Raw genomic sequence first — 23893 nt, 5'->3', positions numbered from 1 at the left:
CTGCTGTTGTACAGAAAGTTTGATAATCTATTTAGATCCAAATTTTTTAATTCTGTGGTGTAGTCCTTATCAGGCTTGTGCACAATTCAGAATTTCAGAATTAGCCGCCATTCAATTCATGAGTTGGAATTTGAATTGAACGGACTCCGCCCCACAGGAATTTGAATTTGAATTGGAGTTGGAATGACAGGAAGTGGAATTAAATTCATGGCAGTTCAAATACATTCCACACAGTCATACAACAGAAAGAATGTGTTGAATCTCACATACAATTACATTAATTTTGTAATTTAATAGCATAATTTCATTACACATAACTAGTCACTCCTCAACCCTGCATACATTTTGTTCCAACATATAGATAATGATCAAATTTTTGAAATAAATTACTCCCTCAATGTTTGATTAGTTTTGTTCAAAATGTTATTTTCATTTCAAAGTGATCAAATAACACAATGTAATCTGTACAAGTAGTTCAAACTAATATCATTTATAGAATATGTAATGAAATCATATCTGACATATATTGTAAAGCTTCATTGCTTCACTTATGTATATGAATTTCTTTGAATTTGTATTGAATTGCAATTCTGCTTCCTTTAATTCAAATTCGAATTGTAATTCTAGATCCTGTTTTTGACATCAATTCAAATTCAAGAATTGAATTGGAATGTAGGAGTCATTCTCAATTCAATTCTGAATTGTGCATATCATGTCTACACTAATACGTTTTGGTTCGAAAATGCATCTTTTTCTCTCTGTTTTGGCCTTCTGTCCACACTTAGACAGCATTTTGGTCAAGGAAAACTAAGCTTTTTGAAAATGCTTTCCAAAGTGAATCAATTTGAAAACTGAAAATGGAGGCTTTTGAAAATGAGGATGCATATTTAGTCATGTGATGCATATTGTATCAAAAGATATGTTTATACCGGTAATTGTGCCTGTATTGTGCTATTCACTGTCACACTGCTGCTAAAGAGATTTACCTTGTACGCTCTTCATATCACAGTCCTAAAATGATGACAGAAAATGTACTCAGTTGCTGTACTGCAAAACATGACGACAACTGCTTTTCAGATAAAATATGAGTGAGCGTGACATGGATGCATCAGTGAATGATGAGTTATTTCCCTAAATAAAATGATCCTGCCAGAAGAATAGGTTGTTTGCAATCACGTGGTTCTGATGACGCGCAAAATGCAGCTAGAGGGCAGGAAGTGATTTTTCTCAATAGGAATCACTAGCAGAAACTTGAAATGCCTGTGTTTTGAGTTGTTTATGGAAATTGGTCAAACCTAGAAATTTCATTTTGTATCGTGTATGAAAATTTGCTGTTCATAAGGACGAAAACGCAAGAAATTGACTGAAAAATGCAGAGAAAAGTGAGTTGTAAACCTGTGTCTGTGGTCAGGAGGAGAGTTAATGTGATATTATGATATAAACAATATATAAATAGATACAGGGTGAGACAGTGAGAATTTGCTAAATACCACACGTAGACACAATGTAAATAAGACATTACATTTGCGATTGATTACAACGGAACCTTGTGAGATAAGTAAATTGAAGTGAGTGACTATGGAAGCGATATTTGCTCACTTTACGTGCTGCTAACAGGACCGATAGCCAAAACCCTGTACAGCAGTAGTTTCAGGAGTGACATATATCCTGCATCCTTCATATAAATGTGGGACTTTTGAAATTGTTTGCAATCAGGCTTACTTAGCTTATAATATAAGTCTCAATGGCAGGCAACTATTTCAATTTGGTTGAAAAATCATCTTCATAACATAACGATCACATCCAACATATGTTGTGATTTTCTGTATATACCTTTCTCTTGTAGCGTCTGAACCAGTACAGTGCTCGAAACTGAATATACATTGTGTCTACTGAATCTTTTCTTAACTATTTGCACACTCAAGTATTATTCGGCTCTCCTCCTGACTGCAGACAGAGGTTTACAAGCCACTTTTTCCAGCGCCTTTCAGTCAATTTCTTGCCTTTCCCCCATTATGAACAGCAGATTTTCATACAATGATAAAAGCTCCGTGTGGTTTCTCGGTTTGACCGATTTTGAGCGCCTATGAACAGTGCAAAACACAGATATTTTAAGTTTCTGCTATTGATTCCTATGGAGAAAAATTACTTCCTCCAGCTGCATTGAGCAATGACGTCATGTGCAAATAACCTATTGCGTGAAAACGTATTATGTCTGTTCCGTCTGTATAATCTCAGTGAGTTTTTGGAGGCTTTACGCATGCGCAGTAAGACGAATTTAACGTTTTCCTACTTTTCAGTGTGGATGAGAAACTTAAAAAAAAAAAAAAAAAAAACTCTGTTTTTAAATGTATCCAGATTAAAGGGATAGTTCACCCAAAAATGAAAATTTGATGTTTATCTGCTTACCCCCAGGGCATCCAAGATGTAGGTGACTTTGTTTCTTCAGTAGAACACAAACAAAGATTTTTAACTCAAACCGTTGCAGTTTGTTAGTCATTTAATCGCAGTGGATGGGCACCAAACCTTTGAAAGTAAAAAAAAAAAAACATGCACAGACAAATCCAAATTACACCCTTCGGCTCGTGACGATACACTGATGTCCTATGACATGAAATGATCAGTTTTTGCAAGAAATTGAACAGTATTTATATCATTATTTACCTCTGATACACAGCAATATCCAGCTGTCCTGGGCTTGTGCTCAGTATCCGGCTCGTTACATGTGTAGGGGAGCGCGGGGCACAGCCTAACACTTTTTGCATTGATTGTCAGCCTTTATTCACCTGTTTCTTGTGGTTTCTTATCAAAATCCTTATAAGTAAATAGTGTAAATTGCACCGCTAATGTCATAGAATAGCATAGTTTAATAACAGCGGGGCATAACACAGCGTTATAACGTTCCCCATCTGTGCGACTGGAGTTTAAAGCAGGTTAGTGTCTTCTGCTGGTTTGTGAAGCATTAATAAACTATCCAAACTGATAAATAACAAATTGGAGATTAAAATAATAGCAGATTTGTCTAATTTTAAATGAGTACTAAAAACTGAAATGAAAAGTTTACTTCAGCCAGAAATGTACCTTTACTATGGTAAAATAAATTTTAAGCGATATCTTCAAAAGGCTTTTGAATTTTGGCGCTCTTTTTTTCTCTGCATAGTGTTGCTATGGCAACTAGTAAATACCGTAAATTTGGTTATGCTTGCATGTGTAGAAATATATAAACCACGCGTGTTACAATTAACCCCGCGTTAGTTTGTGCCCCGCCTATGCACTCCGGTGGAGTATACGCAAACGCTGGAAGGGAAAAAATGATCGCTGCAGACCCTCCACACTTTTACTAAGTGTACGGGCATGTTGATATCCAGCCGAAGAGCAAGCAACCTTAACTTCAAACGTTCAGGCTCAGAAGTTGGGAATCGGTGAACAGGCAACAGTCCCAGATGAGTTTGCACAAGCAAACGTTATCTTTCAGCTTTAAATCGGTTTGAACAATCAGGATAAGCGCAAGTAATTACCATTTTGAATAGCCGCTATACCCACAATCTCTGTGCACTGTGTAAACAATGAGTGTCGTATACATGTGACAGATCGCTGCGTTTGCGCATGCACCCAGGACAGCTGGATATTCCTGTGTATCAGAGGTAAATAATGATATAAACACTGTTCAGTTTCTCGCAAAAAATGATCGTTTTTGTGTCTTAGGACATCAATGTACCGTCACGAGCCACAGGGTGTAATTTGGATTTGTTTGTGCATGTTTTTTTTTTTACTTTCAAAGGTTTGGTGCCCATCCACTGCCATTAAATGACTAACAGACTGCAACGGTTTGAGTAAAAAATCTTTGTTTGTGTTCTACTGAAGAAGTCACCTACATCTTGGATGCCCTGGGGGTAAGCAGATAAACATGAAATTTTCATTTTTTGGGTGAACTGTACCTTTAATGTAGATGTAGCCTGAGTAGCATTTGCTCTTCATCTCAAAGTGGCCGTAGTTCTACACGATTGACAATTGACATTTGTCCAAATAATGGGAATGTAGGCCAGTTGAAGCTCTTGAACAATTTACTGAATGACTGTGACCAACATTCATTGATGAAAGCTTGTTTATGTAGGGGAAAATGCTTTGAAGAGGCTTTTTCATTTATGATGCAAATTATGAAGTGGTTGTTGCACAAAGAAAGCTTTGGTACAGCTTGTCTAGTGATATCATCTGTGTTTTTTAGTAGGTTTTTTTAGTAGTACACTGATTCATACATGTTTTCCTCTAATCTGCACTTTTTTTGAACCCTATGGCTGATCGTGTTGACTGCATTTGGTTTACATTGTAGTCTCAGACTGCATATTTGTGGATCATCATGATTAATCAACATTTTCTGGAATCAAGTCATGTGTTTGGTATTAGCTAAACTGCTTGCAATAGAGGAGTTTTAGAGATTTATCAAATCAGATTTCCTTATGTGGTAACCCACGGGAAAGTTTGACTTCTTAGAGCTCTTTCGTAGCTTTTCTGAGTTTGCTTGTTGCTTTGTGTTTGCTCAGATTGTCTAGTTTGTAGATGTGGGTCACTAGAATTTTTATTTGACCTGAGCAGTTAATACTTTTAAGTGTTTAAAAAACCCACTTCCTTTCTCTGGCTGTCAGTCCTGCTGAGTTTCACAGTGAAATGTCTAGTTTAGACTAGTTCAGTCAGTGTGCTGTAATTGTCTGCTTCCTTCCTTTTGCTTTATTGTGTTATGAGGGTTTTGAGACGTCACCTCTGCCCCCCTGTGCTGTTTCACGGCTCCAGAAGACTCGCGTTTGGCTGTGAATCAGGATGTGAGTGCGTTCTGGCAGGTTTGGGAGTAACAGTACACTCTGTTATGTTCTTCATGTCTGCTAGAAGATATTCAGACCTCACAATGTAAAACACCCATAAACAAATCAACATGAATATCATAATAGACCAGAGTAGTACTGGATACCAGATAGGTATACTTACTCCGATATGGAAGACACCATATATGCAGTGTGTGTATGGAAACATTATGATTTTTAAATGTTTTTTTTTTTTTTTTTTTTTTGAAGTCTTCAAAAACACTAATATTATATATAAAATGTAAAACAAATGTAAAACAACTGTTTTCTATTATAACATATTTTAAAATGTAATTTATAAAATGTAATTTATTCCTGTGGTGCAAACCTGAATTATCAGCAATATTACTTCAGTATTTAGTGTCACATGATCCTTCAGAAATCATTTTTATTTTATTTATTTTATTTTATTTTATTTATTTTATTTATTTTTGATAATATATTTGCGGGGAACAAATTGCACAAATTTGCTATTAGTGCCACTGATGGAAAATACTGGTCAAGTAATCATCAATAATCAATAATGTTATTCCACTAAGAAATATAAATCTAATGTGCACATTGTTTACAAAATAAATAAACTATACATTATTTATTAGAATTCCACATCACCGTTTCTCTTCACATTAATCTAATATTACAATAATAACAGACATATTTACATATCTTTTGGATAATATTTAAATATTTTCCTCTGCCTTTAGCACAGTCATAAAGGCAAATTATTTAATTATTGGCTAATTAAAAGCTAATTATTGTTGTTATTATTATATATATTTTTTTTTTTTTGAGAATATATTTGAAGGAAAATATTAACTAATTTGAAAATCATTATTAATAATCATGATCTTACTCCACTGAATAAGAAATAAAAATAATAATGTGCACATTGTTAAATTAATTTATTAATTTAAAAAAATACATTTTATGTTGGATTTTCCTCACTTTTTTATATTTTATTATTTTTATAATATATTTGAGGGAAAAGATTGCATAAATTTATTATTAGTGCCACTGGTTGAAAACACTTGTTGAAATTTTATTAATAATTGACCAAGAAATAAATATTCCCCTGACCAAGAAATAAAAATCTAATGTGCACATTGTTTAAAAGAATAAATGAATTAAAAAAAAAAACATTACCACTCTCAATATTTCTCTTCATATTTGTTCAAATATTTAAATATTTAATATAAAAATATTTTCTTCTGCCTTTAGCAGTCATACAAAAAAAAAAAAAAACATTTAAAAAATCATTTATTTTATTTTATTGTATTTTATTATTTATTTTGGTATATTTGAAGGAAGAAATAAAAATTGGGATCATAAGTGACACAGGTTGAAAATCATTATATTCATAATAATCATGATCTTGAACCATTAACTAAGAAACAAAAATCAAATGGGCACATTGTTTAAAAATAAATAAATATTAAATAAATAAAATACATTATTTATTGGATTTTCTCACCACTGTCAACTTCTGAATTGAAATGTTTGTCTTCACATTTATTAATCTGATATTACAATAATGGAAGAACAAAGATAGGTTATTTAATGCAATGTACATATTTTTAAGATAATATTAAAATATTTATTCAGCCTTTACTACATAAAGCCAATCATTTAATTAATTAATATTATTTTTATATATATTTTTTGAGAATATATTTGAACAAATTTGGTATTATTAGTGCCACAGGTTGAAAATCATTATATTAATAATCATGATCTTATTCCATTGGCTAAAAAAATAAATATAATGTCCAAGTTGTTTAAAAAAAAATAAAAAAAAAATACACTATTTATTGGATTTTTCTCACCACTGTCACTCTATGAATTGAAAAGTTTCTTTTCACATTTATTAATCTAATACTACAAAAATAGCAGAACAAAGATAAAGAAAAAGCAGTTATTTTATTTTTAAAACACTTGTTTTGTAAATCTAGTATAAATGCGTCACTCTTCATAAAAATATGTTTTAGAAAAGAGGTCCTTAAAGGCATTCAAAGACTGAGAATCCTGTCATAGAGACTTTGGGTAATTTTGACCTTCATAGCACTGTAGAAACCACCTAGCACTGTCCTGGCTATCGTGGTTGTAAATTTTGCACAATGCAAAAATCCAGTATTTTAGCCCTCATTAGACACCCAGTGTCTTGTTTTTCTCTAAACGTGATGCTTTAAGTGCCTGTTGGAAATGGTTGGAAATGCCTGCTATTCCTGTTATGACTATGCAAATATTTGCAATGCATTTTGCAGGGATATTTTTCTGGCATAGCAGTGATTCAGCTGTTTCGGTGGCCGGACATCTTCAGTGGTAAACATTTACACTGGGAGATAGTGAAGAGAGAGGTGGAGGCCTGAGATAAAAGATGCACGTCAGCACAGGCAAAATAAATCTCTTTTTAAGAGCTGAAGAGAAAGGAGGATTGTCAGCCACTCTCTCTCTCTCTCTCTCTCTCTCTGTGTGTGTGTGTGTGTGTGTGTGTGTGTTTAACACGTGAACTGTGGGTGACTGGCATGTGGACAGTCAGGGCAAGAGATGCTCAGGTTCCTAATGGCCCCACACACACACACATTTGCAGTATCTCTGGGTAAAGCTCATGTGCCTGGAGAAGCATCTGAAGCGCTGAGCCACACCGCTGCCTCTGATTGGCCGGGGGAGGATGCAAGAAAAGGAGCCAGGCTCCGCCTCCTCCCCCCTCCTGCGCGTTAGAAAGGAGATAGCTTGAGGAGAGCCGACAGCTTCACTGCGCCGAACGCACACTAATGCTGCATACTCCAGGAAGATCATTCGACGCAGATTGTTCTCCAGTTGAAGAACCCAAAACAAACCCGGTCTGGAGCAAGAGCACGTCCAGTTTAAATGTTGTTTAAGAGCACTCTGTATTCTCAGTTCAGCTCGTCGTCCACAGTCTCAGCACTTCAGCATCTTCTCCAATCGCCCCGGCTGTAAACATGGGCAGGCAAAGCCACGATGCCACGTCCACCACGGGCTCGGGTGCGGGCAGCACCGGTGGACGCATGCAGCGCTCCCAGAGCCGCATGAGTCTCTCGGCTTCATTTGAAGCGCTGGCCGTCTACTTCCCTTGCATGAATTCTTTCGATGAGGAAGATGGAGGTAAGATGTGTCACATGTGGAGAGGACTGAATGAGCATCTTGCATGTCAAAGTTAATGCGTTTTGCAGGATATCTGGTGTTAGAGAACATACTTAAGATACTGAACTGTTTTTCATTCATATTTAATTAGGTTTGTAGTTATTTCTGGTGGTGTTTACACACAGTATAATTGTGCAGAATTGTGCATGGCTGTCATAAAAAAATTATTTAGGTGCATAAATTGCACATATATTCAGTTTCGTAGTACTGAGTAGTTGTGCAGTGTTTTTTGGTGGTTTGGTGGGAATCGAGCATCATGTGTTGTGACCTTGAAGGTGTTTGATTTCCTTTCTCTACAGCATCTCTCTCACTTTCTCCCCCTTCAGTCGCTCTAGAGATTAATATCACTGGAAATATCGTATGACTTTTCATATCTTGCAGAACTAATACCTTTCGTGGGATGCGCAAGCGCAGCCAGATTCTGTTTAATCCATTATTATATTTAATATATATTTAGTGATTCTCGAGAGAACATAGTACAGGTCATATTTTATCCTAAATTATTATTTATTTATTTTTTCTTTGAATACATAAAATTATAAATTATTATTATTATTATTATTTTTTTTTTCATTACAATTAAACACGTTACTCTCAAAATGTGTTATTGTACTACAGGAATATTAATGCCTTTTTCTTTTTTATTCAGCATAAATTATAAACCGTAAAACACAAATACTATCATGATATATACATTCTTTACAAATTAATGTCTATTTAAATGTATTTATTAATATGTATTCATTTTTTTTTAACTTTTTATTTTATTAAAACATTGTGCAAATCAAAATTTATTTATTTATTTGTTTATATATAATATTATATATTATTTCGTGGCAAATATATGTGCATTTGTATGTATATATGAATTTAAATTTTAATGAATATAAATATTAGGTTTTTTTTCAGGATAAATTAAATTCAGTACAAAACACACTATCATGATGTATAAATTCTTTACAGATAATGACTATTTTAATTTATTTATTAATGTATTTATTTATTTTATAATTTCTTAATTGTTTATTACTTTTTATTTTTTTAATTTGTTTTAAAACATTAATTTTATTAAAACATTGTGCAAATCAAAATATATTTATTTATTTATTATAATACTTATTATTTAGTGGTAGATATGTGTGTATTTGTATGTATATTTGAATTTAAATATGAATAAATATAAAATAAATATTTTTTATTCAGCATAAATTAAAGACAGTACAACACAAATACTACAATGATGTATAAATTCTTTACAAATTAATATGACTATTTTATTTATTTATTAATATGACTATATATATTTATTCATTTTATTTATTTTTTTCATTTTGTATTACTTTTTTATTTATTAATTTGTTTGAATTTTATTTTAACTAAAACATTGTGCAAATTGAAATATATTTATTTATTTTGTCATAATATCACATTATTTAGTGGTAAATATGTTTTTTCTATTCAGCATAAGTTAAAGACAGTACAACACAAATACTATCATGATCTTTACAAATTAATCTATTAATATTTATTCATTTAAAAAAATTAATATTCTATTTTCTATGTATTAATTTGTTTTAATTTTATTTTGTTAAAATATTGCGCAAATTAAAAATTATGTATTTATTCATTTATAATATTATGTATTATTTATTGGCAAATACATGTGTATTTGTATGTATAAATGTAAATGAATATAATCCTTATTATTTTATATTCAACATAAATTCCATCATGATGTATAAATTATGTACAAATTAATATAACTTTTAATTTATTTATTAATATAATTTACCCGTTTTGTGCTTAATTATAATGAAATAAAATAAATAGGCCTTATTATTATTTTTATTTCTTTTGATTTTGGTTAAAATATGACCTGAACCTAAACACGCGTCATTAAAGCAACAGTCCATACAAAAATATACGTTTTCTCACCCTCATGTCGCTCCAGACCTGTATGGCTGACTTTCTTTTGTGGATTACAAAGGAAAACATTTTGAAAAATATTGGCAACAAACCAGATTTGGTTTCCATTGACTTCCATTGAATGGACAAAAAGTGCAATGGAAGTCAATGGGAACTAGAACTGTTTGGTTACCAACATTCTTCAAAATGTCATCTGCATTCTGCAAGTCATACAGGATTTGAACGGCGACATTTTTGTGTGGACTGTCGCATGAAGAGATCATTGAACTGGGTCTTCTGACATCGGTTTCTCAGGTTTACTTTATCTCGGTCAAGTTCAACAAGACCCACAACAGTTATGAGTTCTTGATTATTTTATACAAGTGCACTGTTAGTACAGAAAAGAACATTCGCATCCACCGCTATGTTCGTCATCCTCTTGTGTGCAGTTACGTCTCAGGGCCGAAAGCAGAGGTGGATGACATTGAATAAAAAGAAAATCAAGCCTGCTGTGTGTGACCTGCAAATGAATGGTTTAATCTCAGCAGCTCAGTCGCGTTCTGCTTCCTGTAGCCTTCCTTCTCTCTCCTACCTATTGAAAGCAGGTTCTGCATTCTGAGTGGATGCATCACATTACTGTATCATCCTCATTTTTGCATACGCAGTAAAAGAACAGGATGTGCATCAGTTTTGGACGTCAAGTTAAATAAAGCAATAAGCAATGAGAGAACGTGTTTAACAGCGATTTTAGCCTCAGGTGACTTATTACTTGGGTGAAATTGTGCAATGCATCATAATAATGGGAATAAACTACTGTTTAGCCAAGTAATATGGTCATTACTCTTACTGTACACTCTTAAAAATAAAGGTACTTTAAAAGGTTCTTCATAGCGATGCCATAGAAGAACCATTTTTGGTTCCACAAAGAACTATTCAGTCAAAGGTCCTTTAAAGAAACATCTCTTTCTTACCTTCTTAAAATCTGAAGAACCTTTTGCCACAAAGAACCTTTTGCCACAAAGAACCTTTTGCCACAAAGAACCTTTTGTGAAACTGAAAGGTTCTTCAGATGTTGAAGGTTCTTTATGGAACCATTTAGACAAAAAAGGTTCTTCTATGGCAGGGTTCCCCAAATCATACCCTGGAGGTCCAATGCGCTGCAGAGTTTAGCTCCAACCCTGATCACACTCACCTACCTGTTATTCTCTAATGATCCTGAAGACCTTGATTAGCATGCTCAGGTGTGTTTGATTAGGGTAAGAGCTAAACTCTGCAGGAAAATGGATCTCGAGGTCCAGATTTGGTGATCCCTGTTCTATGGCATCATGAAGCACCTTTATTTTTAATAAAGAATCTGCAGATTTTTAGTTATAGCTAGGTGTTATAGTTATAATTGTTCAAGTTAACTTCTGTCTTTATGAGGATTATGCATTGTTTAGCTCTGAAGTTGCTGATGCAGGTTGAGGTGTTTGGTCACATCATGTCTGATTTTGGTTCAGTGCACCTGCGTAACCCATCATGTCAAATCACCCTGGATCTCATGTACACAGACACTATGGCATGTTTGTAGGCCAGATATAGATGCAGTGTATCTACAAAAAGAAATTGTTGAATTCAATCCTGTGGGAGCAGAACCATGTGTTTCTGGACCTTCATATCACACTGTCTCGATCCGCTGTCACATCTGAGCCACGTGTGAGGCTTTGGTTTCCTGTTGGAGAGATGTGCAAAAACGTGTCCTTCAACATTCCACCTGAAACGTCTTGATATCTCGACTGACACACTGTCTCTCTCTCTCTCTCTCTGTGTCGCTGTAGAAGCAGGAGGAAAGAAGCTGCGTAGCACTATCCAGAGGAGCACAGAAACTGGTCTGGCCGTAGAGATGAGAAGCAGAATGACCCGACAAGCCAGCCGCGAATCCACTGACGGCAGCATGAACAGCTACAGCTCAGAGGGAAAGTAAGTAACAAACCATTTTGTGAATATATGACAAGTTTATTTGCAAAAATCATGTTTTTCATTGTGCGTTCCAGTTCATCTCAATCAGTCTGCAGTTAGGTTATTTTGATATAAAATAAAAACTAAAAAATACAGCTAACACAATAAAACAATAAAACATGATAACATAATAAAAAACATGATTTTTGAAGATATATGTTTTTGCAAATAAACTCTTCATATATATAAATCATTTACTGGCAAATATATGTGTATTCGTATGTATATATGATTTTTAAATAAAATATTCTCATAAAAATACCTGAAAAATATGACTATGATTAATATTAAATTGTTATTATTAAATAATAATGATATGTATATTGTAAAATAATGTTAAAACCGTAATAATAATAAATATATTGTTTATATGGTTATTTTAAATAATTGTAAGTAAATAATTACTACAAACAATGTATTATTATTATTATTATTATTATTATTAATACATTTGTGAATAATTATATGCATATTAAAATAATATATATTATCATAGTAAAAATAATAAATGTTAGAATGTATATATGCATATTTTAAATTAGTATTAAATGCATAATAAAATGTCACATAATAATAATAATAATTTAGCTTTCAACAACATCTGTGACCTGTTAAATTCTATTTATTGTTGTATTCAAACAGAAGTTGCAAATTATTATTATTGAATAATAATAATAATAACAATTATATGTATATTCTAAAGTAAAGTAAACATTGTAATAATATTATATTTCATATAAGCTTCATATAAGTTACAAATTGTTATTAAATAATAATAATTATTATATGTATATTTTAAAATAAAGTAAAAATAGTAGTAGTGATAATATTAATAATAATATCTTGTATATATGGTTATTTTAAATAATTATAAATAAATAATTATTACAAATAAAGTATTATTTTATTATTAAATGAATGTTAATAATTATATGCATATAGAAATTATAATATATTATCATAGTAAAAATAATACATGTTATAATGTATGTATGCATATTTTAAATAAGTATTAAAAACTTAATAAAATGTAATAATAATAATAATTTAGCATTCAGTTACGTTACCTGTTAAATTCTATTAATTATTGTATTCGAAAAAAAGATGCAAATTGTTATTAAATAATAATGAATAATAATTATATATGTCTGAATGTATAAAATAAAAATAGTATTAATTATATGCATATACAAATAATAATATATTATAATAGTAAAATATAAAAAATAATAAATAATGATAATTAATGCATATTTTAAATATGTAGTATTAAAAACTTAAAATAAATAAATATTAATAATAATAATAATAATTTAACGTTCAACAACATCAGTGACCTGTTACATTTTATTCATTATTGTATTCAAACAAAAAATGTATTGACAGTAATGCCAATGTACAGTAAAAATCTGTGGGGCAGGGTATTGCACCAGATGTTAATAATAATAAACACTGGCACAATGTATCACCATAGAATTTAAACATTATATAAAATATGGGTCTATCCAGTCTTTCACCTGCTACCATATTCATTTACACACCAGAATGAGAAAAACACCCAATGTTTACTGTTTAACGTTTACATAGAGAAAAATAAATTTTACAGGTAGTAATCAGAATATAATCTACCTACAACAGCAATTCCACCACAAAAACAGCAGTTTTGATGACTTTATAGCTCAAATAAGCATTTTTGTACAGTAGAACCAATATAACTCCTTTAACAAGCATATAAGCTGCACATTGATGCTTTTCCATTTGCCCCATTGATTTCCACTGTAAATGCTTTACTATGATGCAGAATGTTTCAATCAGAATCAACCTACTTCACCTACTAATCAAAAATCTTTTCTTCTCAGCCTCATTTTCCCTGGAGTGAGACTCTCTTCTGACAGTCAGTTCAGTGATTTCCTGGATGGACTTGGCCCCGCCCAGCTTGTGGGGAGACAGACATTAGCCACGCCCCCTATGGGTGAGTTCTTGTTTATTTGATTCTGTATACACACTTCACTCAAGTGTCTGTGTCTCCAGTTACACTCAAAATCCTTTTGTTCCATGTCTAGGTGACATTCAGATCGGAATGGTGGAAAAGAAAGGAGCCCTAGAGGTAGAGGTCATCCGAGCCAGAGGCCTTGTGGGAAAACCAGGTTCTAAGGCACTGCCAGGTGAGTGAGGTTAAACTTTCCGATGTTGATTTCTCATGCACCTGAAAACTCGTCACTCACGATTAAAACATCATCTGTGGTTGTTTTTCTGCAGCCCCTTACGTAAAGGTGTATCTACTGGAGAACGGCGCCTGCATAGCCAAAAAGAAAACAAAAGTAGCACGAAAAACACTGGACCCTCTTTACCAGCAGCAGCTGTCGTTTGAAGAGACACCAGGAGGAAAGGTTTTACAGGTACAACGTCATCCCTAATGGTTTTATTTACCAGTTTTAGCTCATTATCTCATGGTTATTTGGCTAGTCTAAACAGAATTAGTGCCTTTATCAATCAGTTTGTAGTAGAAGTCAACAAATACATTTTAATGTCCGATACCAATATCTAAAGACAAATTCAAAAATGTTTTTGTTCCAAAATACAGCAAAATCAGTAATCTTTTTACTATTTAAAATAACTGCTTTCTATTTGAATATATTTTCAAAGCTAAAGTCTTCACTGTCACATGATTCTTCAGAAATCATTCAAATATGCTGATTTGCTGTTTGAGAAACATTTATTATTATTATTATTATTATCAATATTTAAAATAGTTGAGTACATTTTTTAAGGATTTTTTGATGAATAGAAAAAAACTTTTGTAACACTATTTGAAAAGAAATTACAGATATTAACAATTTTATTTAGCGAGGATGCTTTAAGTTGATCAAAAGTGATGATAAAGACATTTATAATGTTACAAAATCACGTGAATGATGTTCTTCTAAAATTTCAATTCATCAAAGCAACCTGAAAAAATTCTACTCAAATGTCTTTAATATAATAATAATAATAAAAAATGTTTTTTGAGCAGCAAATCAGAATATTAGAATGATTTTTGAAAGATCATGGAACTGGAATAAAAATTATGGATGCTAAAAAAATTAGCTTTGGAATCACAGGAATAAATTATATTTTAAAACATAATAAAATAGAAAACAGTTATTTTAAATAGTGAAATATTTGAAAATATTTTGCTGTACTTTGGATCAAATAAATGTAGGCTTGGTGAGCAGAAGAGACTTCTTTAAAAACATTAAAAATATTACTGTTCAAAAACTTTTGACTGTGTATACAATTTATTAAAAAATATATTTAAAACCATGGTATATAAAATATAGTTTAATGATTGAATAAATTACATTTTAATTTAAATCAACACTTTTTTTGTAGTGTATTTACTTGGATAATGTTTAGAAAAATTATGTTATGAGGCATGGCCTCAATCTATCACCAGTTAGTTTTTTTGCGTGTGAGTGTGACTTGATATTAACGGCCATTTATTCTCTTCCCTTCGTAGATCATTGTGTGGGGAGACTACGGACGCATGGACCACAAATCTTTCATGGGAGCCGCTCAGATACTTTTAGATGATCTGGACTTGTCCAACATGGTTATTGGCTGGTTCAAGCTGTTTCCTCCCTCTTCGTTGGTCGACTCAACCCTGGCCCCGTTGACCAGAAGAGCTTCCCAGTCGTCTCTCGACAGCGGGTCCGGGCCGTTCGGTCGCTCGTAGCAGTTTCCTGAAATCTAGCGTTATTGTAGCAGCCATTGGGTGGAGTTTGAGATTTGCGACAGGTCCCGTCCCCCCGGTAACACTGCATGCTTGATGTTGTGTGTTCAGAGCTTGTTTCTTAGGGGTGAAAAAAGCGGTCCTGTTTTTGCTCGCAAAAAAAAAGCCGCACAAATCGTGCGCAAAGAGCAACCCCTAGAGGGCAGGGACGAGACGAAGCTGGGGAAAAATGGCCTCCTTAGCTTGAGGAACGTCACAATTCCTGCTTTTAGAACCTATTTGAAGCCATTGGAGATGAGTCTGGACTGAGAACTGACATGTCGAGTTCTTCAAAAGCCCTTTTTCAAACGGGGTGAAATGTTCTCTTCAACTTTCGTTTTCCATTTATGTTTCTTTTAATGTTGATGTGTTTGTATCTACATGGGCTAACAGTGTTCCTCGGGTCAAGCCATGCCAACAGACCCAGCAATGTACACACAAAACAAGACTATGACGAGGGAATGAGCACCTCGCTCCCTAGATATGATTCTGCTAGATCAATACAGAGATGAAATGTAGGTTTGAAATATCTTTTAAGATCAAATTGAAGTACTTCTCTTGATACCGTATGAAACCTAAAGAAGAAATAACAAGTTTTTTGTTGCATGGACACAACTTTAGCTGAACTTGGGGAAAAAAAAAAAGTGAATAGAAAATAATTTTCTCAGACTGCTACTTGCAAAAAAAAAAAATACAATGAGAAAAAGAAAAAATGAACCGGATCAGCCATTTTCAACAATTTCTATTATTTTTAAAGATAAATTTCACTAGTGCATGATTTTCATGGGGAGTGAATGCTACAGTGTGATTTGAAGAAAAAAAAACAAAAAAAAAACATGAAACCTTGTTTTTTTGTCCTGTAGACCGTTCATTGGTCTCTCTACTGTATTTTTACAGACAAGCAGATAAATGACAAGCTTAAGATTTTATTTACAGTGAAAAATCTGTTCATGTGACAAAGACGTAAAAAAATAAATGTCTATGATTTATTATTGTAAAGGCGTAAGCCTCATGAAGCTAAAGATGATGTGCAAATTGTACATGTTTCTCTACTTCTCCCTTGTCCCAGGGTAAACTCTCTGTACTTCTTGCTTCCGTTGTCAGATTTCCCCCCGGATATTGTTCCAGTTCTCTTTTACTTTTCATTCGTCTCCTACAGCTCTTCTAGTTTTAGTCCGTATATTGTTTGACGTTCATTCGTTTAACAAGCATGTTGAAAAGGGTTTTTGGCAACATGGCTTGGGCACATCTTACAGTAACTCAGCATGTTTTGATAAAGACGATATTTGGAGAAAAAAAATGCAGTTTCTTGTACAGTGCATGTCGACGACGATCCTCTCTCCCCCCTTCACCCTGAATTGAATTTTAGCGAAAATTAGGCAGTGGTCCCACACGGACCAGAAGGGCGAAATTCCGAATGAACATTCCACCTTGTAAAATCATACTTTGTTGACAAATTTAAGGGAAAAACGTGACCAGGGATTTTTATATCTTTACGGAAATAACGAGCTGCAGTATTCCTGACAAAAGAGCCCAAAATTTCACGAGATCTTTTTACCGGAGGCGGCCGCAGCTCACTGACTTTCGCAGTATTGTGCTGTACAGTTTTCCGAGCATGATGCTGTCTGCAGAGAAATGCACATCGGGACGATGATATTGCCACACGATATAACTTTGGTTTTTATTTCTTCCTTTCGAGAAAGTAGTCGTTTAATATATTTTTGTTAGTTGATTTACAAGCCAAGACCTATTTATTTTTTATTTTCTATTTTTTAGTAATAATCAGAGCTTCTTATATCTGAGAAGTTGATGAATCATAGTTTTAATGCAATGAATGGAAATATACACTGAGACATTACACCTCTTCCTACGAAAATAAACTTTTCTGATGAATCGATTTTATCACGCTTTCAGTCTACTGTGTACAATCTACAGAATTTTAATAGAAATCTCTATTAAAGCAAACTCTTTAGGTATTGTCAAATCTTATGGAAGTGGAATAATGTCTCATGATGTCAAAGGTATGTTCTGTTCTATTTCAAATGCCTTCTCTATTGTTTTTTTGTTTTTTGTTTTCTTTCTTTTTTTGGTGCAATGTGTTCATGCCAAGGCTATGTCTTGGTCAAGTATGGTTGAGTACAGAGATTTATGTAAGTTATTTTTCAAATTAAAAAATAAAAAATGGATATTACACTGGAAAATGAGCGTTCGCAAACAAAAGCAATATGTCTCCAATGTTTCTTGACATGATCTGAAAAACAGCATACAGCACACACACAAATACACATGCATACAGCTTTTTAACTTAAAAAGTGAATAGTAAATAAATCATTTGAGAAAAAGGTCAGAAAAAAATCATGTCCTGTAGCATATATCAATGGTAAATTGCAATGTACAGTGTGTATTCAAATGTATGATAAACATACATACAGTATATACACTACCAGTCAAAAGTTTTTTGGACAGTAAGATTTTTAATGTATTTTAAAGCCTCTTTTGCTCACCAAGCCTGCATTCATTTGATCCAAAGTACAGCAAAAACTGTAAAATTTTGAAATATTTTTGCTATTTAAAATAACTATTTTCTATTTGAATATATTTTAAAATGTAATTTATTTCTGTGATCAAAGCTACATTTTCAGCATCATTCTAAAAATATATAAATAACCTAAAATGATAGAAATTAATTATTTTATTTAGCAAGGATGCTTTAGATTGATCAAAAGTGATGAAAAAGACATTTATAATGTGACAAAAGATTTCTATTTCAGATAAATGCTGTTCTTCTGAACTTTCTATTCAAAAGAAATCTGAAAAAAATTCTGCTTAGCTGTTTTTTTTCCAGTTTCTTTCTCTTTTAACCTTAACTAGATCGATATAATAGCAATCATATTTTGCTGTTTATGAATGTATCCACAGATATTTTACTTGTTTTGAGTCACTTTTGTTATAGAATCCAGTTTCACACTCATTTATTTCTAAATTGTGTGTGAACTGAAAAAAAAGACAAATGTATTCTGATCCAGTTTGAATATTATTTTCATTTCTGTAGGTATAAAGGGATAATTCACGCAAAAATTTAAATGTCTTAATTTACTCATTCTCATGTCGTTCCACACATGTATGACTTTCATAATAATAAACATAATAATAAATGTTTTTGGAGCGGTAAATCAGAATATTAGAATGATTTCTGAAGGATCATTTGACTAAGTAATGATGCTAAAAAATCACAAGAATTGCATTTTAAAATCAAAACAAGTATAACAGAGTTATTTTATATAGTAAAAATATTTCAATACTAGCTGTACTCTAGATCAAGTACAAGCAGGCTTGGTGAGCAGAAAATACTTTTTTTTTAATACATAAAAAATCTTACTGTACAAAAACTTTTGACTGGTAGTGTATGTAATAGCTGATAGTTTTAATCAGTGTTATTTAAATTATTATTAATGTTTTAAGTTATTAATTCATGTGTTTATTTATTATATCATAAATGCAGTGCTATAATTTTGTCCTGTAAGTGAACTTTGTTTTCCCACAATATCAAAATGATCAAGATACTTTGAAAGCAAGCATACAGTTTTCCACAAACAACTAAAATGTATTGTTTTTTATTTTCTGAAAACACATTAATCATGAGGTGGTTTTTGTCAGCGCTGTTCTGTGGTTATGAGTAAGTGCTGAGATGATGGCTAAAAAAGGAAGTATACAACTGTGGGATAAAATCAGCTTCCGCTTGCTTTACTTTAAAAAGATGAATGCTGGACTGTCACAACACACTCGTGAGCTGACAAGACTGCTGACAAATAAAAGGTAAGTGAAACGTTAAAAAATAGGTTAACTAACTGTAAAATACTATCATGACTGTTCTAAAACAGGACAGAGAGTTCAAGTCATCACAAAATCTAATGAAATGTAAGACTAAATTGTTTTAACAGATTTATTGTTGCTTCAGTCAACATAATATCAGATTTTATTATTAGTGTTATATAACTTAAGCCACACTGACAAATGTCTAAATGCCACTGAATTAGCTTAAATAACAAAATGACCTAGTGACACCTTTTTTTTCCAAAACTAAATTCACTTTTTTGAGCTATTTTTAAGCTATCTGACTTTAGTCTCATCATGCTATGCTTGAACCACAAAATTGCCAAAATATATCTTTTGGTTTATAATTTAAAACCCAACAAATTAATTTTGTTAAAGGTTTTACTTATGTGCTTGTGCTACTGTATTACAAAAGACTTTAGCTGATTTGATATTGATGTTATCTAATGAAATGATATTCACATTTTGTATTCATCTTTTATGGACAATGTAGATCAAAATAATGCAGACATTATGGTTACGAAACCATTAATAATTTCAAAATCTCTGTTCTTGTAATTTAGGTTAGTAAAATGATGATTCAAGCTAAACTGTATCAACTGGCAGAAGGACTACAACGGGTCTGGTCCAGAATATGTGGTCTCTACACAACCAACGCCACAAAAAGCTGGAAGGAAAAACTTATCCTCCTGGTGACCTGTTTCACCACCAGCCTCATTCTGAGCACCTTTCTCTTCCTCATCCTCCACTTATCATTTAAATGTGTTCAGGAGGTCTCGGTTCCCTTCACTTGTGTTTTTTGTATAAGCCTAACACCAGCAATGTATTTCTCAGAAAGGATACGCTGTTTTGGAGCCTTGATTTTGATCTCGATGGGTATGAAACAAGTGAAGAGCCTTCTTCTCGCTTTAGGAACCAGTTCGGTGATTTTCTTCAACATCCAGAACACATTACGAAACATGCGGCTGCTGGCAAAAGGCCTCCTCTGCAACTTGGAGGAAAAGTTATTGGATATTAATACAGAACCCCTGGGGAATTATATTAGAATGCTGAAGTGGGTTGGAAAGCAACTTAAAAATTACTTTAGGAACTTTCAGTTGGGAAGTTATTATGCTAATTTTACACTTAAAGCAAAGGTGGACTCGGAAGATTTTAAAATTCACCTCAGTGAGGCCGAAAAAGCTTTAAACCAGACTGCGCAAGACGTGTTAGCATTGACCAACGTTTTGTCGTCAATAGGGAAGATATTGTCTCCAACATTAGGTCTTTTATTTCTTGTACTGCTCACTGCTCTTTACCTGAGGAGATTCCACGTAGACAAAAAGTACAACAATATATACATCACGAAAACTTTCCGTTGTTTTGACGAGCGGGAAAAGGAGAAAGGAAAGCCGTGTGTTCTTCCGCTCAGCAAAAGCGAATCGGAACGTTATATAGTGACTCCTTCAATTCGTCCGACTGGTCGACGGTGGAAAGCCATGCTCAAGTTCAGTCTTCCCATATTCACCCATTGTCTCACCTGGCTGGTGTTTATCAGTCTAGACGCTCTGATTTACTGGCTTATTGTAGTTCTGAGCACACGACTCGGGGAAATGGAGCCACTTCGTGTTCCTGTGGGAATAAAAGTTCAGGTAAACAAAGTAGTTGCTCTATATAAATTGGATATGTTTATCATTTAGTGTTTTTACGTTTCTATAAACTAAACTAAGTATGAAAATAATTGTATTTGTTCCGCTGTGAACGTATTCCCATAAAAATCAACTTTAGTTAGAAGGTACGTTAGGTAAATAAGGCCTAAAGAATCCGGTTTCACTCTCTTTTATAACCAAATACGTTTTGTAGACAAACAGAATAAATTTGTTTGATATAAAGACGGAAATGTTATAAATTGGCATTTACCAGCAATATTCATCATATCTTTCTGTTGTCTGAAAAAAGCAAGATATTTTTCGTGTAGGCTATCTGTAAATACAAGCAATGTAGATTAGGCCTAAAGAATCCGGTTTCACTCTCTTTTAAGACCAAACACGTTTTCTAGTAGATATTTAAACATCCCTAAACCAGAATATATTTACTTGGGTGTGCAAGATATAAAGAATTGTTTTAGGAGGAGATATCATAAATTATACTTTTTGCTTGCAATATCCATCATATCTTTCTATTTTGTGAAGATAACAACAGATATTTTTCATATTTCTATAAATAAAAGCAATGTACCTTAGGTAGGCCTAAAGAATCAGGTTTCACTCTTTTTTTTATAACCAAATGTTTTCTAGTAATCCTTGAGTGTGCAAGAAAGGCTTGTTTTAGGAGGAAATGCCATAAATTTGCATTTTTACCAGCAATATTCATCATATCTGTGTGAAGATAACAGATATTTTTCATATTTCTATAAATAAAAGTAAGGTACTGTATGTAAGCCTAAAGAATCAGGTTTCACTCTCTTTTATAATCAAACACGTTTTCTAGTAAATATATTCAAACATCCTTGAGTGTGCAAGATATAAAGACTTGTTTTAGGAGGAAATCATATCTGTTGTTACCTTCACACAATAGAAAGATATGATGAATACTGCTATCAAAAATGCTAATTTATGATAAATTAGCATTTTTGATAGCAGTATTCATCATATCTTTCTATTGTGTGAAGGTAACAACAGATATTTTTTCATATTTCTAAAAATAAAAGCAAGGTACCATAGGTAGGCATACACAATCCAGTTTCACTCTCTCTTTTTTTTTTTTTTTTAACCAAACACGTTTTCTAGTAAATGTATTCAAACATCCTTTAGTGTGCAAGATATAAACGACTTGTTTTAGGAGGAAATATCATAAATTAGCATTTTTGCTAGCAGTATTCATTATATCTTTCTATTGTATGAAGATAACAACAGATATTTTTCATATTTCCATAAATAAAAGCAATGCACCGTAGGTAGGCCTAAAGAATCAGGTTTCACTCTCTTTTATAATCAGACACGTTTTCTAGTAAATATATTCAAACATTCTTAAAACAGAATAAAGTTACTTGAGTGTGCAAGATAAAAAGACTTGTTTTAGGAGGAAATATAAATTAGCATTTTTACTAGCAATATCCGTCATATCTTTTAATTTTGTCAAGGCAATCACAGATATTTTTAATATTTAAGTACCATAGGTGTACCTAAAGAATCTGGTTTAACTCTCTTTTTTAATCAAACTGTTTATAACTGGATCCATATATGACTGTATTTTGCTGTTTATGAATGTACCCACAGATTTTGTACTTGTATTGGTAAATACAGTCACTTTGGTTATAGAATCCAGTTTCACTCTCATTCACATCTGAATTGATTGTGAACTAATGAAATTACAAATGTATTCTGCTCCAGTCTGAACATAACCACAGCTTTTATTTTAATTTCTATAGGTTTAAAGGGATTATTCAAAAATAAAAATGTTGCCCTAATTTCACGCCTTATGTCGTTTCAAACATGTATGACTTGCTTCATTAAAAAAAAAAAAAGTGAACAGTGAAAGTCAGTGAGGCCAAATGTTCGAACCACAGCATTCTATGTGAGGAAAGAAAGTCATACAATTCCAGATCGACATGAGGGTCAGTAACTGATGTCTGAATTTCATCTTATTATTTTCTATTTCTCTTTTGTTTTGAAAGGAAGCCACAATATTTCTAGGTTTACCTGTTGATGAAAATGCAAAAGGAGCAAACTTTTCCTACACGGTGTCTCTGTTTGAGAAGAAGTGTTTGCCTGAACCGGAACTGTGGCTCTATCAGTCTCTGGTTCCTCTGTCTGTCGTCCTGGCCTTGCTGGTTGTTCTGATTCTGCTGTCGTCACAGATGATTCAGCTCAGGGTTGTGCTATCAGAGCAGTTCTTCTCAGATGTGGCAGAGAAAAGAGCTGCATATCTACATGCAAAGATTTTAAGAAAGCGGCGCAAAACTAAAGCAGAAGAGCATGAAGGACCTCTGAAGACTTTAGCCATGCAGGTTGGTCATGTTTTGCAGTAAATATATTCAATTATCTTTAAAACAGTACATTTCATGAACTTTTTCTGTTTTTATTGCAGCCCAGTTTTTGGTGCCCCTTACTCTTCCATAAGCACAGCACAAACCCTGACGCTGTTTAAATATGCTTGAAGTCTGCAACACACCAGCCATAATCGCAGGTTTGATGGAGTACATTCATAACGCAACATTCACACTTTTTTTTATCAAAAAGTGTACCTTGTATACAGAAAGGAGGTGTCCTGTTTGTGATGACCCAGTGATCAGTGTATGGTAAGCAAATGGATAATAGGCCATGGGGCCCTAGTGATCATTTTGAGCTGTATGGACCAAGGGGAGCCCTAGTGGTCATCGTGCACTGTTTGTGACCAGGGCCGTGGT

General features: G+C 32.9%; 2 protein-coding genes across 2 annotated transcripts; both read left to right on the top strand.

The window, feature by feature from the left end:
• The first annotated feature begins 7687 nt into the window (after window positions 1-7687).
• Window positions 7688-17887, top strand: LOC141342162 (regulating synaptic membrane exocytosis protein 4-like). The gene is made up of 6 exons (XM_073846557.1): window positions 7688-7979; window positions 11741-11882; window positions 13781-13893; window positions 13985-14086; window positions 14181-14320; window positions 15421-17887. The coding sequence occupies exons 1-6, from the start codon at window positions 7817-7819 to the stop codon at window positions 15634-15636; spliced, it is 876 nt and encodes a 291-aa protein (XP_073702658.1). The 5' UTR covers window positions 7688-7816; the 3' UTR covers window positions 15637-17887.
• A 2191-nt stretch (window positions 17888-20078) lies between these two features.
• LOC141343139 (dendritic cell-specific transmembrane protein-like) lies at window positions 20079-23515 on the top strand. Its single transcript, XM_073847741.1, has 2 exons — window positions 20079-21137; window positions 23162-23515. The coding sequence occupies exons 1-2, from the start codon at window positions 20079-20081 to the stop codon at window positions 23513-23515; spliced, it is 1413 nt and encodes a 470-aa protein (XP_073703842.1).
• The last annotated feature ends 378 nt before the right edge of the window (window positions 23516-23893 follow it).

The sequence above is a fragment of the Garra rufa genome, chromosome 9, assembly GCF_049309525.1.
Source record: "Garra rufa chromosome 9, GarRuf1.0, whole genome shotgun sequence".
Taxonomy (NCBI): Eukaryota; Metazoa; Chordata; class Actinopteri; order Cypriniformes; family Cyprinidae; genus Garra; species Garra rufa.
Note: the sequence above shows the minus strand (reverse complement) of the source record. Positions and strands in the feature narration are given on the sequence as shown.

What these genes read in the sequence shown, in the direction of transcription:
- LOC141342162 (XM_073846557.1), top strand. Translation starts at nt 7,817, where the DNA reads ATGGGCAGGCAAAGCCACGATGCCACGTCCACCACGGGCTCGGGTGCG. An exon ending in TTTCGATGAGGAAGATGGAG is followed by an intron (nt 7,980 to 11,740) that starts GTAAGATGTGTC and finishes GTGTCGCTGTAG; the next exon opens with AAGCAGGAGGAAAGAAGCTG. An exon ending in ATTAGCCACGCCCCCTATGG is followed by an intron (nt 13,894 to 13,984) that starts GTGAGTTCTTGT and finishes TTCCATGTCTAG; the next exon opens with GTGACATTCAGATCGGAATG.
- LOC141343139 (XM_073847741.1), top strand. Translation starts at nt 20,079, where the DNA reads ATGATGATTCAAGCTAAACTGTATCAACTGGCAGAAGGACTACAACGG. An exon ending in CTGTGGGAATAAAAGTTCAG is followed by an intron (nt 21,138 to 23,161) that starts GTAAACAAAGTA and finishes TTGTTTTGAAAG; the next exon opens with GAAGCCACAATATTTCTAGG.